The sequence below is a fragment of the Pseudoliparis swirei genome, chromosome 5 (genome assembly GCF_029220125.1).
Source record: "Pseudoliparis swirei isolate HS2019 ecotype Mariana Trench chromosome 5, NWPU_hadal_v1, whole genome shotgun sequence".
In the NCBI taxonomy this organism is placed as follows: Eukaryota; Metazoa; Chordata; class Actinopteri; order Perciformes; family Liparidae; genus Pseudoliparis; species Pseudoliparis swirei.
In genome coordinates this window covers 22,117,737-22,136,695 of record NC_079392.1, presented here as the reverse complement: position 1 = coordinate 22,136,695, position 18,959 = coordinate 22,117,737, and the positions used below count along the sequence as shown (strand labels likewise).

The 18,959-nt window shown below is 43.4% G+C and overlaps 1 protein-coding gene across 1 annotated transcript; it reads right to left on the bottom strand.

Annotated features, from left to right (window-relative positions):
• Positions 1–918: 918 nt before the first annotated feature.
• Positions 919–16,688, bottom strand: erich3 (glutamate-rich 3). Its single transcript, XM_056414361.1, is given in 16 exon segments — positions 919–2,229; positions 2,231–2,288; positions 2,338–4,458; positions 4,545–4,703; positions 5,792–6,106; positions 6,372–6,518; positions 7,151–7,386; positions 8,022–8,208; positions 9,024–9,204; positions 9,649–9,849; positions 10,259–10,417; positions 11,381–11,509; positions 11,706–11,777; positions 11,904–12,029; positions 12,669–12,762; positions 15,245–16,688. Coding segments are annotated over 16 exon segments (5,328 nt in total). The 5' UTR covers positions 15,265–16,688; the 3' UTR covers positions 919–1,106.
• Between the last annotated feature and the right edge of the window lie 2,271 nt (positions 16,689–18,959).

Below are 18,959 nucleotides of genomic sequence, written 5' to 3'. Positions count from 1 at the left end.
ATCTTTATTATTTTTCTGAGTGGCCAAATCACACACATGTTCAGTCGCTGGCAGATGACACGATGAAGCCTCACAAGCCCACGCTAGCCATAACAATCCGATGAAAGAAATACAAATAAATATGAAGTATCTTTTTATTTTCTTAACGTTAAATAAGAGGTAGTGTTAGCAGCAACAATGACACAACTCGGTGACTAGATTTGACATTTCATAAATAAATAACCATGAAAAAGCGCTAAAACAACGAAACATAGTGCAATTACAGATCTCTGATCAAAGCTGAAGTACCGTCGGTGGAAATGTGAAGTGTACGTGGGGCAGACTGCGCCGCGGGAGTCCAACGACGATGTATTATTCAAGGGTTTGTCGGCGTGAGTGAGGGAGAGTATCTGTTGTCCGGTAATCGGTGAGAGCGGCTGCACTTGATACCTCTCGCGCGACGCCTCTTTGTTACCGACAATCGGACGAGGCGGCCTGTTGTACACATTTCATACTCATCATCGCGCGGCTTCTCCTCTCCGGTGATTGAAGGATGACGACTATTTGAGAAGCCATTGTGATGGAAACACGGAAACCGCAAGACACTTAACCCTTATATTTTTTTTTGAATCAATATTTCACCCCCAAATTCAACCCACCTTGACCCGATTTCATCATATATTCTCTCCTGTTACCTTTATATTACTAATATATTTTTTTTTGGGTTTTCAATTTGACGCCAGCAATTAAAAAAGATTAAAATTATTAAAATTATTATTTTTTTAGTTTTTTAAGAGGCACTTTTGTTGTTGTTGTTGTTGACTAAGAACACCGACATTAAACATTGAATGGGGTCAAATTAATCCTAAAGCGGGGGGAGGGTGTAATATTGATTTGGGTCAAAATGACCCTAAGGCAACACAAGGGTTAAGAGCCGCTGTCAAAACTCGCTTTAAAAAAAAACCTCTTCTTCATATTTTGAAAACCAAATAGTATTTTTTTGATCACCACGAATGTTTCTATTTGTTTCTAGTCCCACCAGATTGTCTGTAGCTGCTCGTTATTTAAAAATATTCCCTTCTGTGATCGAGCTTCTTCCGTGTATTTCTCTGAAGTGGCCGAGGTCCCTAATGTCCACTCTCCGTCCTCGCACCGGCCAGCAGAGGATATGAACTTCGACCGAACAGCGTTTCATCCACGGAGAAGGTGCTCAGCCGGTCTTTACTCGCGGTGCGTTGGATGTCCTGGATCAGCCGCACGTCTCTCTCGTCTCCGCCGGCGTCGGAGGATTCGGGTCCTCCGCCGTCTCTCTGCCGGGACTCCTCCTGGCTCCCGTCGTCGGACTTGGACGTCGTGAAATCAGTTATTTCGGTAACTTCTCCACTCGGTTCGTCGCCTCTCCTCACCGGAGCTTCTTCGCTTTCGTGCGGTTCCTCCGCTTTCGATCCGGAGAGCCCTTCTGGACCGGTCGGCGGAGGTTGTTGATGCTCTTCTGTTCGGGACGACGGTGGAACATCCGTCACCTCTTCAATTGCCGTTTGTGTTTCTGGAACATTCTCGGTAGTTTCCTCCTCGGTGTGGTTCTCAGAGACGCTCTCGGGTCTGACGCTGGCACCCACGAAGCTTTCCACTTCGGTTTGAGAAACGTCCGTCGGCTCAGAGTTGTCCTGCTCCTCGTCCAGAGATCCTCCGGTTCCTTTGTGCTCCCCTGACCTCGTGTCCTGCTCGCTCACAGACTCCTTCTCATGTAGTTCACTCTCTGTTTTCGGGATCAAGAGTTTCTCCTCCTTCTCTTGCGGTGTGTCTCTCTCACCCGGTCCGCCGTCTTCGGAGGGATTGCTCTCGAAGTTTGACACCTCGGTCTCCTCATTTCCGTCTTTCGCCGCCTGCTCTCCTTCCGCATCGTTAGACGCCGTCACGAGTGGACTCTCTGATCTCGGCGGCTCGTCGCATTGCGTCGCCTCCTCATTCGCCTCCTCGTTCGCCTCCTCCGCGTCTGAAGTCGACTCCTTCAACTCCTCCAAAGGCTCGACGAACGTCTCAAAGTACTTTGACGTTTGATGCATGGTCACCCAGCTGGTGACCAGATCCGTGTTGTCCTCTCTGGCCGAGGCCTCCGGAGCGTCGCCGCCCGCCGCGGCGGTGACGTCGTTGTTTTGTGGGAGCTGTGACGGCCGCGCTTGAGGATTGAGCAGAACACTAGCTCCTTCCTCCGAGGCCTCGCTCGCCTCCTCGGTGTCGGCTCCGTTCTCCGGCGGCGGCGGAGAGGTCAACTGCAGCATTGGAGAGGTCAACTGTTGCGTCAGAGGTCAGCAGCATCGGAGAGGTCAGCTGTGCCGGCGTGTGCGTGTTCGCCCGGCGCAGTGGACTTGTCTAACCTGTGACGGGTATCGTCCGAGTCGGGCGCCGCCGCCCGATCGACCGCAGAGGCGACCGCGACCTGGATGACATTGCTCTGGACGGTGTCGCTCGTTTTCATAGATGAATCGATTTTAGGGTCACAAAGGTCGACATTCTCATCTCGTTTTGTTTCGCCGTGACTTCCGTCGCCGCGGGAGTCATTTTTAGTGGATCCGTCTTGTTTTTCCACCGCGGCGTTCCCGGCCTCGGCCTCGCTTCGTACGACCTCGGCGACGTCGGGAGCCTCGCCGACTTTATCGTCTTCGCGCGTTTCAGCCACATCTTCGGACTGCACAGTAACTTCTTTGACCTCTGTGCTCTGACCTCCCGTGGGTCCCCCTGCTCTTCTCCCTTCTTCGGTCCCCACTGCTCTTGTTACATCATCCCTCCCCTCACTTTGAGCCTCTCCCTCGTCCTCGTGAGCTTTGTTCTCTGCTCTGGTAAAAACTTCACCATTCTCCACGTCAACACCTCCTTTTTCACCTTCTTTGGTCACGTCTTCAGCCTCCATCGTATTTTTTGCCGTCTCTTCAGCCGTTTCAGTCTCCTGTGCGACATTTGCTGCTTCCCTGTCTGCGGCGTCCTCTGACTCGGCAATATTTTCATCAGATATTTTCACATTATCCAAGTCCGCATCGCCGCTTTTCTCAGATTCCTCCGGTATCTCAGATGTTTCTTCTCCTTCTGCACTCTTCTCAGTTCCAACTTTTCCCTTTTCAGATTGGTCCTCGTCTTCAGTCTCCACTTTGTCCTCATTCTGATCTTCCTCTTTCTTTTCTGCTCCGTCATCCTTTTCCTCAGCAGCCGTGTTCATCTGTTCGCACTCATTAGTTTCACCAGTACCGGCTCCCTGTTCTTCAGAGTCCACCTCCTCCTCCTCCTCCTCGGCATTTTGATTCTTGACACATCCGCCATCTTCGTCCCTCTCTGTCTTTTCTGATTTGTCTTCATTCTCAACCTTCACTTCTTCTTCACTGCGGTGTTCCTCGGCCCGTTCTCCATTTGCATTTCCTTCCGTGGTCGAGTCACATTTAGCGCACTCGGAAATGTTTCCCTCGCTTTCTATCCTTTCTCCTGTCTCACTCTCATTATTCTCCTCTTCTTCCGTCTCATCTTTACCCTCCTCCTCACTTTCCTCTCTATTCTCACCTTCTGTTGTCTCATCTGGATCTCTTTGCTTCTCTTCCTCATTACCTCCCTCTTCACATTTCTCCTCCACCTCATCATTTATTTCCTCTGAGGTTTTTTCCGCGTGCTCTTCTCCCGGATCCCCCCCGCGTTTTTGATTGTCATCTTCATCATCCTCTGCTGCTGTCACTTCCTCCCCTTGAACATCCTCTCCGCGGCTCTCGTCGTTTGCATCTTCTGTTTGACGCGCTGCGGTGTCGCCGCTCTCCTCCTGCGAGCTGCGTGAATCCTCCGCCGCGACTTCCGTCTCTGACGCCGCGCCTCCGTCCCCGCTGTCTCCTCGCCGCCTCGCCTCTGTGTCGCTCTCGGGCGCCTCTTCACAGTCGAGGGCCTCTCGCTCCACCGAGGGCTCTGCTTTCATCTGCATTGTCTCGCTCGGCGTCATCCCCGCCGCATCATCAGGCGCTGCCGTCTCATCAGTCTTTTTATCCGACCCCGACGCCGATGACTCATCCTCCTCGGCGCTTTTTGTTCCTCGCCCCGTCTCCTCAGCTTCGCTCTTCTCCTCCTCGCTGTTCTCCTCTGCGGCCTCGCCGTCAGCGGATTTAGCCGCGAGGTCTCCTCGAGGTTCTGAAGTCCGGTCATCCTCGACGATGTCCTCCTCGGGTACCGGATGCAGAGCCGTGTCTTCCGTGTCCTCGGGTTTATCGCTCTCTGCTGCGTTTGTGTCTTCTTCTGGCGACGCCGGTTCATCTGCCTCTTCTTCTATTTTGACCGTCTCATCTTCGGCGCGATCGCCGCTCTCCTCTCGCTCGGCGTGTTTCGGTTCAGACGTCCCGTCGCGATCCTTCACCACTTCAGTTTCACCAACGACACCTTCCTCGCATTCTGCCACCTCTTCGAGAATCTCTTGCCGTTGTGTAAACGCCACAGACTTCACCGCAGCTGCATCTGCAAATACAACGGAGAGAAAGGACGTCAGTTTTGGAGTGCAAGAGTAGTCTTCGTTCACTTGGATGACGATGAAAGGCTGGTACCCTGGCTGTCCTGTTTAGGGCCTTTATCTGTGGACTCCTCTTCCTCCTCCTCTTCCGCCTCCTCTTCCTCCTCAGTGCTGGTGTCGCTCAGTTCGGGCCCCGAGCTGCACTGGGACTCCTTCAGTATGGCTTCTGCCAGCTTCTCCTGCACTGATTTGGCTTGGGAGAGAAAAAGAGACGGTGATATGAGCTCCCACTAAAGCTCAGGGTGAACTTTAGTGAGTCGCAATGTCGGATCGTTATGAGGCGACGAAGAAGGCATATTTGAACAATGCAAATGCAATGTGAGAACTGAGCCAATGAAGAAACATACAGCCATAAGCAAAAAGGATGTCTTTAATCATTCCAGGTGCAAACAGAACATGCAAAATGATAATAAACATGCACAGAACACACATAAACAAGCATGATTCAGGACACAACCAAAATAAAAACACAATGCACAATCTCTTAAAAGACCGTAAACGATCATTTTAGGATGTGAAGTTGAAACAAAGAAAGAAAATCACTAAACTTTGGCACTTTAAATGTTTTATGCGAACCGATCCCTTTAGTTGAGGGAACCTACAATTCTGTTTTCATGGTTGGATGTTACAGACATTAAGAAAAAGAAGAACGCTGATGGTAATGCAAAAGTAGATTTCTACGGCTAAACTCTACTTATACAGCCCCAAGTGTTTGAAATGTGTGTTTTCCAAGCAATATTTGCAATTGTTTATGTATTTTATATCATTATTTCTTTCACCAGAACAACAAAGTGCAACTTTAAAGCAAATAAATGTAGTAAAAATCAAGCATAAGTTAGAACACACTTTCTTAAAGTGATAAAAAAACACAATTAAAACATTGTTCTAGGTTACAATTTCTTATTAAAATCTAAAAAAATATATTTTTACTTTTGTCATTCAAAAAATGGATCAGACAGAAAATCATCACACACACAAAAGAAATTAGAAAAATAAGCACAACAAATAATATTACAGAAAATTGAATTTTTCCACTATCAAATTGTACAACGTCACAATCGTACTCACCAACGGACAACACAGAACTGTGGTAGTTATTTAGTTGTCGTCAGGTCTGAATTTTTGTGTTTACGTGTTCACACGCACACACACACACACACCACATAAAGTGGACGACAGCTGTTGTTGTGCTAATAGTGGAAAAACCTCCATAAAAGATGGACCGGTCCAGTTCTCACTCAGGCGAAAGCTCCAGAGATGTATTTGTCGGTCTGTACTCACCTCGCTCCTGTTTCTTCTCATCTACCGTTTTCTCCACCTCTTTGTCTCCTGAGGTGTCGTCACTCTGTTTCTTCTCGCCGGTGTCGTAGACCTCCGTCTCCGTACTGTCCCGTGTGCCTAAGTCTTTAGGCGCGGCGGGCGCGGCCTCGGCTTCTTGTGGATTGGGTCCATCTTTGTTTCCAACAGTCTCCTCCTGATCGACCTCTACAGGTCGCTCTGCTCTCTCGTCCTCTCTGCCGTCTTTGGAGTCTTCGGCATCGCTCTCATCCCCGTCGCTGCCTGAGGAGCTGGAGCCTGAATGAGACTTTAAGTCCTCTGAGCAAGAAAGATAGAGAATATTTGTATTTATTTACATATTTACAGAAAATTAAGAATCCTCTCAAGGTACGACATGCATGCATAACCCTTCCAAAAGAGGGTGTATTGCTTTACAGAGGACACGTTGTAATTGACGTATATAAAGTTGAACATCTCTTAGAAATATAGGCTGCAGAATGATCCTGTTTTGCTGTAATATGAATAAATAGTGTGTGATTAAATGGCACTTCACTCGTGTGTTCAAACAAGAGATTTAACCCACCATCCCTCTCGTCGTCTTCAGTCTCGGAGGCGTCTCTCTCATCAACCCGCCTTTCAGTTTCCCCAGATGGAGGCGAGGATTTCTTTTCTTTTGCCTCCACGCCTTGTGGAGGGCCTTCGTCGTCTCCTTCAAAGTCTTCCTCGTAATCTGAGGAGGAAGACATGCAGACGATTCCTTTAGGGTACACTGTAGAGTGAATATCCGCAAAGTCTGACAAGTATACACGACCGTTCAAAAGTTTGGGGTCATCCAGACAATTTCGTGTCTTCCATGAAAACTCACTTTAATTTATCAAATGAATTGAAAATTGAATAGAACATATAGTCAAGACATTGACAAGGTTAGAAATAATGATTCATATTTGAAGTATTAATTTTGTTCTTCAAACTTCAAGCTCAAAGGAAGGCCAGTTGTATAGCTTATATCACCAGCATAACTGTTTTCAGCTGTGCTAACATAATTGCACAAGGGTTTTCTAATCAGATATTAGTCTTCTAAGGCGATTAGCAAACACAATGTACCATTAGAACACTGGAGTGATAGTTGATGGAAATGGGCCTCTATACACCTCTGGAGATATTTCATTAGAAACCAGACGTTTCCACCTAGAATAGTCATTTACCACATTAACAATGTATCGTGTGTATTTTTGATTAATGTTATCTTTATTGAAAAAACAGTGCTTTTCTTTGAAAAATACAGACATTTCTAAGTGACCTCAAACTTTTGAACGGCAGTGTATATTTCTTGTGCGTGCTCTGGTGTCTCCGACATCGTACCGTCTCTGACTTTGTCCTCGTCGGCTGCCGTTTCTTCCTCTCTGCCGTGAGTGTCGGTATCCTGTGGTTGGCGGCTTCCCCCCTCTGACCGGGCTGCAGCGTTGTCTCCGGTCCTCTCCGTCTCCATCTCAGGAGCATCCTTACGGCTGCTGAGGGACTCCTCTCCGCCTTCATCTTCTTTGACCCTCTTCGGTGGAGGAGTGGGTTTCTTGTCCAATCCCATCGCTATGATGCACCTGAACAAAAAGTAGCGCGATATATTGTAAGAACCTTGATATGATATGATATGCTTTTTCCTTAAAGAGTACGATACTGTCAAACTCACAACGCACAGGCTTTTTGTGTCTTTTTAACATAACGCCTACACTACCCACAATGCAACTCGACCACTGACCCTTCAGTAAGAGATTTTGAGCTGCAAACTTCAAGCAGAGATGAACATCAGACTACAGAGGTCTGGTAAACTCACTTCTTTCACTTTCTTTTATTCAATTTGTTTCACGTTTGAAGCCACAAAATGCTGTAGAATCAGAATCAGAAACATTTATTAGCTAAGTGTGTTAGACACACCAAGAATTTGACTTGGCGGCGTACACATTATACAAACAACAACAATCAAAAGTCAACATATAAGATAGGGTCAGTGGGGGACCGGGGCTCTGTTCATGCGGGTCAGTGGGGGGGGGGGGACCCTGGCTCTGTTCATGAGCCTGACTGCCGACGGGAAGAAGCTGTTGGCGTGGCGTGAGGTCTCGGTCCTGATGGACCTCAGCCTCCTGCCGGAGGATTTGAACCTTTTCACATCAGCAGTACTCCCCAATACACATCTACCAATGGACGACCCTTTAAAAGGCGCAGCAGGTGACCTTACTTGTAGCAGGGAGAGGCTCTCTCTACGCTGCAGAACCCAAAGTGGCCGTGCCGGCCCCCGAGCCGGGGGCCCTTCCTGTGTTTGAACTCGCAGCAGGAGCTCAGCCGCTCCACCTGCAGCCCGTTCAGGAAGAAAGTCAAGCTGAAGGGGAAACCTCGGTGTCGCCTGGAAATAAACTGGAAAGTCTCTGAGGGGAAGACGGAGGATGTGGACGAGAGGCAGGAACATTTTCAGGATCAAGATCATCAAATCTGTGACCTCTCAAATCCTGAGAGGCCTCTTTACATATCTTTACAAATGGATCAATACACTGCTATATTAAAGATACAGAAGTAACTCAATTTAAAGTACATTTATAGACTGGTTGACAGCGTTATATAGTTTGTTTACTCAAAGGCTGTTGTGCACATATACACTACCGTTCAAAAGTTTGGGGTCACTTAGAAATGTCTTTATTTTTCAAAGAAAAGCACTGTTTTTTCAATAAAGATAACATTAATCAAAAATACACACGATACATTGTTAATGTGGTAAATGACTATTCTAGGTGGAAATGTCTGGTTTCTAATGAAATATCTCCAGAGGTGTATAGAGGCCCATTTCCAGCAACTATCACTCCAGTGTTCTAATGGTACATTGTGTTTGCTCATCGCCTTAGAAGACTAATATCTGATTAGAAAACCCTTGTGCAATTATGTTAGCACAGCTGAAAACAGTTATGCTGGTGATATAAGCTATACAACTGGCCTTCCTTTGAGCTTGAAGTTTGAAGAACAAAATTAATACTTCAAATATGAATCATTATTTCTAACCTTGTCAATGTCTTGAATATATTTTCTATTCAATTTTCAATTCATTTGATAAATAAAAGTGAGTTTTCATGGAAGACACAAAATTGTCTGGATGACCCCAAACCTTTGAACGGTAGTGTACATTATCTAAATCCCTTATTTGTTTACACAAACACACACACACACACACGTCTAACACACGATCACTGACCTCCCTCGCGGAGCTTGCCCTTGAACACACACAGGTTCTCTCCTCCGCAGTGCTGCTGAAACACTTTGGCCTCATCCCTCATGTCCGTCATGTCGTGGGAGAGATGCACCGATTTACCGAAGTACATCATGTTCACACACACTTTGCTCTGGTGCACGGAGCTCCTCAGCATGGGGGGGTCCTGGGTGGATTAGGGGTCAGTATTATGTACATTTAATCCAGTTTTAGACAATCGTTTTAATTTGATGTGACTGATATTCACTGGGAGCTGTTATCGAGGTCAGGATGAAATGTACAATGCGGTCAAATTGATCCTTTACATGTATGTTCTTGATTGTCCAGTTTAGGGTTGGTTACCACTGAGTTAAATACCTGTTTAACAATAATCTCCGAGTACACATTACAATGTTCTGTATTTGCATTTTGACAAAATTAGGACACGCAGCGAAATCAAACACACACACAAAGACATACAATATAAGCTCTTCCTTAAGGTCTTGCAAAAATCAACGCATCTCCTAATATTTGTAATAGTTGTTCATTCAATATTACATGTAATCATTCTGCAGCTCAAAACTTTGGTGAGGAATGTTTTGTTGCCAAGGAAACCAAAGACCTCACTGACGTCAGCGCCGCTGGAGGCCGTGGTGGGACGCAGTCTGCGGCCTCGGAGCGCGCCGCTCGTGGTGACCTTTGACCCCCTCTCTTTCCTCTTCGTGGCCGGAGGCACCGGGGTGACGAAGTTGTTGACGACCGGGAGGCAGTAGGGCGAGATGCCCCGGGAGGGCTCCGTCGTGGTCAAACGCCTCCGGGACGCCTTGTCCATCTTTGAGAGAGGTTCACAGACAAGCTGTGAAACGACTGCAGTGTGTTTGTTGTTGTTGTTGTTGACAATGTCTGTGAATGTGCTCATAAAAACAGACGTTTATTGGAGTGTTGTAAAAAAGTTGTTTTCTCTTGTATTTACACAACATATATGTTTGAGCTTGCATGCATCTGTACAATATGATGCATTTTTGCATTTTTACACTTTCTTTACAACTAACAGTTACCAAAGGAAGATAATATTGATCTCACTCTAGATCTAAAACCATGAACTAATATGATTATATCTGTACGGGAAAACTATCCAGCACGCTCTCTCCACAAGCCGGCCCATGGATGGATGGATGGATGAATGGATGGATGAATGGATGGATGAATGGATGGCTGGATGAATCTCAGTGGTGTCTCACGGTGCAGTTGAAGGGCTGCTCCTGGTCGTTGGAGGACTCCAGCAGTCGGTGAGGGGAGCTGCGTCGGAGCGACGCGGTGGTGCTGCTGCTGTGGATCGGCTTCAGGCGCACCGGCCTCTGCATCTTCCCCGGAGCCGTGTTGGGTCGGGACGAGCCCGGCTGCAGCAGTAACACACACACACACACACACACACACACAACATATAACTGACACTGTTGATGTATTTCAAACGAGTCTCAGAAAGCGTAGACACAGAAGTCAAGGGCAGGATGATCAGCTCTGTTTTCCCTCTGTGACTTTTTATGTGACAAAGATATCCGGCCACTTAAAACACCGTAAGCAGCAGCTCTTTAAATCCAAGTTACAGTGTAAACATGCAAACTATTATGAGCAGGCGCAGATAACAACTCCCATAGCAGACATTCCACAGTCGAAAAAAATATCTGTGTACCTATTAAACTAACAAGATGAAACGTGTTAATTAATGATGTTTAAAGCTGCTGGAGGTCTGATTTTGTTCCCTTTGGCAAGCGTTATGCTGACTGTGCAGCTGTCAGCCTTCAGCCAACTTTAGTGGGATGATGTATTTTTGGTTGTGCATCTTTAGGCAATAACAAAAAATGTGTCTATATATTTTTATCTTGGAAAACATAGTCCTGTTTGACCTATCAAAAAAGGAAAAGAAGATTCCCCACCATGAAAATCATCATTCATCTGTACTGATTGGCCCAAGAAACTAAAGACAGACCATGTCGTGGCATTTAAAAACCTCCTTTGCATGACAGAGACGCTGTAATTGAAGCTCATATTTCAAAAGACACTTGATTAAAAATTTGGATCAGATTAATAAATGTGATATGACGTCACAAAAACTGACCCCCACTGACATCCCCAGGACAGTTACACACCCTTGCAAACCGTTTCTCTATTAATACACACATGCCACTTTAATAACATCGTCCTCGTATTTCTTTGTTCATCACATTTTTCTCTCTTTAAATGACGCACTGTGTTTTATTGTCATGCACCATTCACCGAGCCGCATTCCTCGGCAATAAACAGTGTCTGAATGTGATATCCACTCAATGATCTGGCGCACCAGGACGGATGTTTTGACTCACGGACTCGGAGGATTCAGAGTGTTCCCCCTCGGGCCCAGAGTGTTGCTTTCGGATGCACCTGGCACCCGTGGGTGGCCGCGGAGACAGGATGATGACCGTGTCTTCTTCGTACCTTTTAGAGTGCTCCACCTTCCAAACAAGAACATGCATTTATGTTGCTGCCATTGTTTCGTGGAGCTATATATTTAGAAAAAGATGCATCAGAAATGGCACTGTAAATAATGGTAAATGCTAATAATGTTTTTTTATTATTATTCATATGATTCAAGAGTCACTACTTTACAAAAATAGAGCAACAGAGCAGAGTTTGAATGCAAATGTGTACTTTGAACTTGTGCACTCTTTCCCTCCTCGCAAACTCCTCCAGTTTCCTTTTGATCTCTATCTGATGGACACGCTGTATGAGAGGGGCACAGAACACATTTGCATAATTTATTCTTCGAGGAGAAGCACAATTTAGGTGACAGTGTTTTTTTCTATTTTTCTTTTGTTTGTCCTTGGGTACAGTATAGGCTCCTCCCACCTCCATCTCCAGCACCTTGTGGAAAATCGCCTGGGCCAGGCATTCTCGAACGTGTCTCTGGTGGTTCCTGTGGATCAGCTTGTGTCGGTACTCCTTGTCTGGAACGATGCGCCCACTCCTGCTGATCTGAGAACAGCAACAGTCTCAGCGGGGTTCAAGCCACGATTTGGGTCTTTAGAAGACGACCTTTTAAACTGAGGCCGCCAACAGCTGATCGATCAAGAATAGAAAATCATTAAACGGTCCTGAAATTTCGTATTTTTCCATCCGCTTCTTGCTCTGAGTAATGAAGTCCGACACAGACACAGTTTCACAAAAATGTAATCTCTGTACACTTTTCACAAGTTAAAAGTTTTTATCGAGAAAAAAGATGATGATGTGCGGACAGAGGTGGGACCCAGGTCTGTCATCTTGATGCTCGTCTCAAGTCTTTAAACTAAAGTCCCAAGTCCTAAACTTTGAGTGTTGAGTCCTCAAATAGTAATAATGTGCAGTTCACCAAATGTAATGCCATTGGTCCAAACATCCGTCTTCAGGATATAGCGACATTTAAAACATCAGAAACTGCCGACAGTTGGTGGTTGGTTATCTCCCCGTATCGCCATCATCATCGTCGTCGTCAGAGCCATAATTCTATAAATACTAAACAAGGTCATGCATCCGCATTTGCTAAGCACCGACCTTTTTTTTTTTTACCATCCATCTAACTGTTGTTGTATGTTTGTACATTTCGTCTCCCGTAACAACGTCAACATGTCAACGTACCAGTCCTGCTCTCTGCAGGTGTCTCCTGAGCCGAGTGTTGCTGAAGTATCCAGCCAGGTGTCTGTCTGTGAGGCTGTTGTAGACAGAAATAAGTCTGCAGAACACAAAACCAGTAAACACCAAAAAGAGACTCTCAATTAATCTGAACCAAAGAAATTTAGTTTAAAAAAACTCAACTTATTGGCACTGTTGGAGATATTTATTTTGACATTTATATTTTGTTTTATTGTAAAGTAATATTGATTAATCATTGCCTATTTAGGTTATATTTTGATATGTTAGAATATTTTTTTCTTATGATAGTTGTAGTTTAGTTAAATAAATTGTGATTGTTGTTTAAATATATTTAGTTTTAGGATTGGTTCACTGATTGGGTAACACTGGGCACCTGTGCTTATGTGTAGGTGTGGGTAGCTTCAGGACCAGCATGCACCAGGGTGGCCGATGGTTTTTTACCAGCACACGGAAGCCAGTATCAACATTTTGTTTGCTCTTTTTGTTTGTTTAGTAAATACATTATACGAATAATGACATACGGAAATGGACATTACTTTCTTTTGGCTGCATCAACTATGAAACCCACGGTGCGTCAGTGGCAATTTGATTTCTAGTTTTATTTGTTTTATTTGGACAAATGGCCACTACAGGCACCCGTACTGTAAATAATAACCTTCAAATTTTTTTTTAAATGTTGTCTTCCACTAGTTCTTCATTACAATTGGAAGAAAAACAGAATCTCAATCAAATGGTTGAGTGGGGCACAACCCCGTGTTTGTTTGTTTGTTTGTTTGTTGTCGTTTCTTGTCCTCATTAATGAGACACGAGGTCGCTCTGAAAGGGTTTTTCCGACACAGATTTGATTTCCTCCGGCGTTTGTGTACGAGACAACAGGAAGCTACAACTGTGGGGTCGGTGCCGGTGTCTTGTTTCAGGAGTCAGAGGGGATGGCTCACTTAACCCCGTCGGCCTCCTCTTGGTGCACCGGGCCGGTTGGTCTCTGGTTCAGCTCCAGCTGAGCTTTCTCTCTGAACCACAACATGCTTGTTAAACTATTAAGTGCCATTTGGATTTGCATTCACAAGAGTCTCTCTGACCCGGGTTGATGCTTCGAGGAGACACGTGGCACAACTATCTATTGTGCTAATGTGGCACGACATTCATCTTGTAGTCGGTTTATACACGAGCCGAACAATTGTCTCGCGTTGATTCAACTCAAAGTGGTTTGTTATGCCTCTGAAGTGATCATAATGATGTATATTCTGCTTCTGGAATACATTTTCATATATCTGGAGCAAACTCCAGAAGACTGCATCTTCCAATCCAACCCAGTTATATTAAACCGAGGCTGTTCATTAAAACTATTCATTTCTTAAACTGCACTGTAACTTTTATTCTTGTATTTTGTACGTATTATTCTATAACAGCTTGTTTTAATAACCTATACTTGACTTTTGAATGGCTGTTTTTAATTCTCCTTTTATAATGTGTCATCTCGAGGCTTTTGATGTGTTATGTGAAGCACTCTCAATTGCTTTGATACTGAAATGGGCATAATAAATATTCTTGTCTTGCCTATTATGTTAATTCTAGGGTTTCTAAAGTGAGCCCGGGTAAAAATCATAAAACAGTAAAACAAGTCTGAGTTGTTGCGGATCAAAGGAAAGAATAAGGATCTGGACTGAAGTCAAATTCAACACTAGAATCACAATTATAAGTCTGGCATTAAACATATACTTGAGTACAAGTACAACTATTTTATTCATAGTATAAAACAAAAAGAAGTAAAAGTATAATAATGCATGATCATGACCCCCATCGGTGTGTTATATAACTTTAATGTTGCAGGTTTAGGTGAGAGGAGCTTACTTTAACTACGTCACAAAGTTTAATCAATTACAATGCATCATATTTGAAACTTTTAATATATATTTTAAAGTGTTTTGAAGGTGAAATCTCAATCTGTAATGCCACAATATCTGTCAGAAAAATATGTTGGAGTATCAATATTTCCATCCGCATTGTAGTGGAAGTTTGAAGTAGCAATTCATTAAAATACTAAATATTTATTAGTTAAAATGTTTACTTGAGTAAAAACACTCATCTACATCCAACTAGTGGTCAAATTTACATTTACATAAGTAAATAAAGCCTCTTTGACAAACCGAGTGTTTCCATCCCTCTCCATCTTGTTCCTGCTGTTTCTTCGTGTTGAATGTCACGAGTTGTTCACCTTGAACACTTTGTATTGTTGTTGTTTCCTTGTTGGTTGAAGTATTAGTTAGGCAGAGCCAAAAAGTAGCATTAAACTAAAAGGAGTAAATGATGCCTGAGTGGTGACTTTGTAGCTCTGGTACTTTTCTCGTTTTGTGACGCACGTTGCCTCACAGCCGAATTCGCATAATCTAAGAGCCAATTAAAAGTAGTCACATTTGTTTATTCCGTGCAAATAAAGCTCGACATTGTACTCAAAAGACAAACTTGTATTAATTAGTTCGTTAATCACGTTTAAGGGGAAATAATAACGTCAGGATTAAGTCATCAAGAAAGTAAAATATGAAACATGAAATGTAACCTACCCCGGGTTGAGGTGACTCATGGTGCTCAGCTCGAACTCTCAACAATAGCTCAGGTAACAATGGCCGCGGGGCTCGCAGGAAGACACCTGTGCCGATGTGGAGTCCGAAAGGAACCCGGCGGAGTTGCTCTAAAGTCGGCCGGAGGGACTGAGGCTGCGCTGCTCGCGGAGCGGAACTGATGACGCTCGCCGGTTGCCATGGGAGGTCACGTGACGGTGATGCCAAATGGGGCTGGTTTCCACTTACAGAGAGTCCCACTAGCATCTGAACCAGGACAGTGCCGGATAAAACCACACTGCATCCGGGCACACACTCTGAAATAAAATGTTTTTAGACAGATTAATTCATTAATAAATTCATCTGATAAGTAGCCGAGCGTGTCAGCTTCTTCTAAGTAAAATACTGTACATCTTTAATCAGTGGTGGAAGAAGTCTGATCCTTTACGTTGGTAAAAGTACCATTATGGGGTCAAATAAATTAGAAGTAAAAGTTCTGCATTCAAAATACTACTTCAGCAAAGTACATAGGTACAGTATTGTCAGTAGAATGTACTCAAAGTATTCAAGTAAAATATCTTGATCTGCAGAAATGTGGTCCCTGTCCGTGATATATTATTATATATGGCATTACTGTTAATACTGATGTAACATAACACTGTTATAGTTAATATAGTTAAGTTTAATAACCGGCAATGAGACAAATAATGGATTATCTTATCTTATATTTTTTGTGTGTAAAACCTCTGTAAAGTAAATAGTTACTGCAGCTGTCAGATAGATTTAGTGGAGTATGAAATGACAATATTTCCCTTTGAAATGTAGATGAGTAGACGTGGAAAGAGGAAACACAATAAACCTCAAAATTGTACTTATTTTTCATCATTTGATTCAATTAAAATAAATTCAATTAAAAAAAGTATAGGCAGAAAAGTGATTATTATAACATATTTAGAGAGCTGTAATGGTAAGGGCTTTGAACAGTGGAAGTATTGTGTGAGAGAGTTTCCTTAGAGATGTGTGTATGTATAGAATATAAATATGTTTTACAGTTGACCAGGATGCACTTAACCTGCAGGTCCTCTGTGGCCCTCTGGTGGAGATGTGGAGACCTATTTCTTTACACATTTCACATTGCCTATTAGTGTATACAAATACAAAAAAGCCAATAACTACAATAACGCGATGCAATAGATTATCTAGTATATTGTCTTATCTGATTACATATTTAGTTTTTATATATTTCTGAAACATTTTCTTCCTGATGTCCATCTTCCAGTGTCTCACTGTGGTCGTGATAATATGTGTCACACAATATATTAAACATAGTCTTTAAATTTTATGGCATAAACCGCTCATATAATAATTTCATAATCAATTGAAGTGTTCTGGAGTCTCAGCATGCGTCCAAACTTGGGAGTCTTGTCACTTGAGGATCACTGATGAGTAACTGGGAGGAGAAGAAGAGAAGAAAAGATGATTGTTCTGTGCTCTTGTCTTTTAGTGGACTTCCTGTTCAAAATATGCCACAGCATATGTGTATATATATATATATATATAAATATATATATATATATATATATATATATGTATATACATATATATACACATATATATGTATATACATATATACATTCTGTGCTTTTAGTGGACTTCCTGTTTAAAATATGCAACAGCATGTATATATATGTGTACATGTATACATATATATGTATATATACATATATATATATATACATATACATATATATATGTATACATATATACATTTTAAGCTTTCTGAGCTTATACATTTTTGTATTTTGGTGGACTACCTGTTTAAAATGTGCTACAGCAGATATGCAAACTCTTTGTATAGATACATACATACATACATACATGTGTATATCCACATATATTGGTATACATATATTTGTATACATATATTTATCATCTATAATCTTAAATCATGCAAAAGCCGGATAACACAAATAATATAACCAGCACTTCTCTCATAAATCCACAGAGCTTAAAGCAAATTCATTCCAGGAAAAGAGGCTGTCAGATGAGACCGATTGAATGAAAGACACACGTTTGAGTTTTTTCTGATAAAATTCTCTGAAAACCTGACAGAGTTGGAAACATTGATCTTTACGTGTCAACATGAAAGGACTCAGAGCAGCTGGATGGCCGACATGTTGCACGCTCGACCCTTAAAGATAAAAGCTTTGGGATTCATTTGAGCTTTACTGAACTTTTACTTATTACGATTGGAACACATCAAGCCACACAGTGCAGAGCAGAGTACAGAATGTACACATCAATATAGATGACTGCTGCGCTAATAATAATAATAATCATCATAAATCATCATAATAAAGCACATGTATTAATGTTAACCTGCTTCAAAGGTAACATCCATCTTCTGCTTTTATTTCCTCAGCATATCTTGAAAATACAAACAAATATAAAAATGAAAAGGAACACATCCAGTAAAATAAGAGCGAATCAATTTTAAATTAGCTTAATTTAATGTATTATTATTAACATTCAAAAACTTCTTTATTCTCTTTTGACTGGCTGAGCTTTGAAGGGTGGACTCAGACTGAGCTCGGTGCTTATTTTTCACTCACCGGCATCGCGGCGTCGCTCTCCTCCTCCTCCTCCTCCTCCTCCTCCTCCTCCTCCTCCTCCTCCTCCTCCTCCTCCTCCTCCTCCTCCTCCTGTCTCACAGCAGGACGCCGACACACACCTGTGGATGTTAGAGACGACCGGGCCGCACAGCCCAGAGGAAGAGGAGCAGAGGGTGGGATGAGAGGGCAGAGGGGAGACGGGAGAACACATCGTACTGTTAAACCAGTGAGACAATGAGCATCCTGTTTCCATCGAGGAGGCTGAATCGATGTGCATGTTGTTTGTGAGGCCACGAAGGGATTTTAGCTATAAGACATTTCACAGCATGTGTGTGGAGAAAAAGCAGTTTGAATCTTTGTGTACGCAAAATATAAAGATATGAGCAAAACAACTCTCAGAGTTGTTGTTATTCTTATGAAATATATAAGTGTGAAATACACACAATTAAAATAAGTTGTGGCAGTTTTCCTTATAAGAAAAATGGGGGAACATGTCCATACTAACTGTTTTTCATGAAGTATAACAAAGAGTTTGACAGCAGGTGGACGTCACAGTGTCCATGAGGTTCTGTGGGAACAATAAATGTGTGTTATGAAATGTCATAAGAACCTAAAAAAAATAGTTTTCTTCGACTACAGTCATCTAGGATCTCATCAAAGTAGATCTGAGTAGAGTATTTCATCAACCGTCAGAGCTGCTGGAGGAATGAATCCCTTCTAACCTCCACATGTACAGATGTGCTCTCTCTCTCTCTCTCTCTCTCTCTCTCGGTGGACGTGCACGGAGACAAGCATCCAGGTAGAGACACACTCTCGCCACCTGTCAAGCAGGTGGAATAGAGACGGGCGTGCCGCAGCAAACACGGCGGCAATCCCGGCAGACGTTTCCACCGCCGCTAAACGCTTAATACACAACCTAAAGTCTTAAAATAACAATTAGCGTAGAAATGGAAGAGGGGTGATTATAAATTCCATTCAGGAAAGGGGTCTCGGCTGTCAGCCGGGAGGTGGCATGGGAGATGTCGGGGAGTCATGCGGCTCTGAGATGGGGGGGCAGCAGTTTTTGCAATCAGCGTTAAATAGAGCAGTTTTGTGCCTGTGTGATT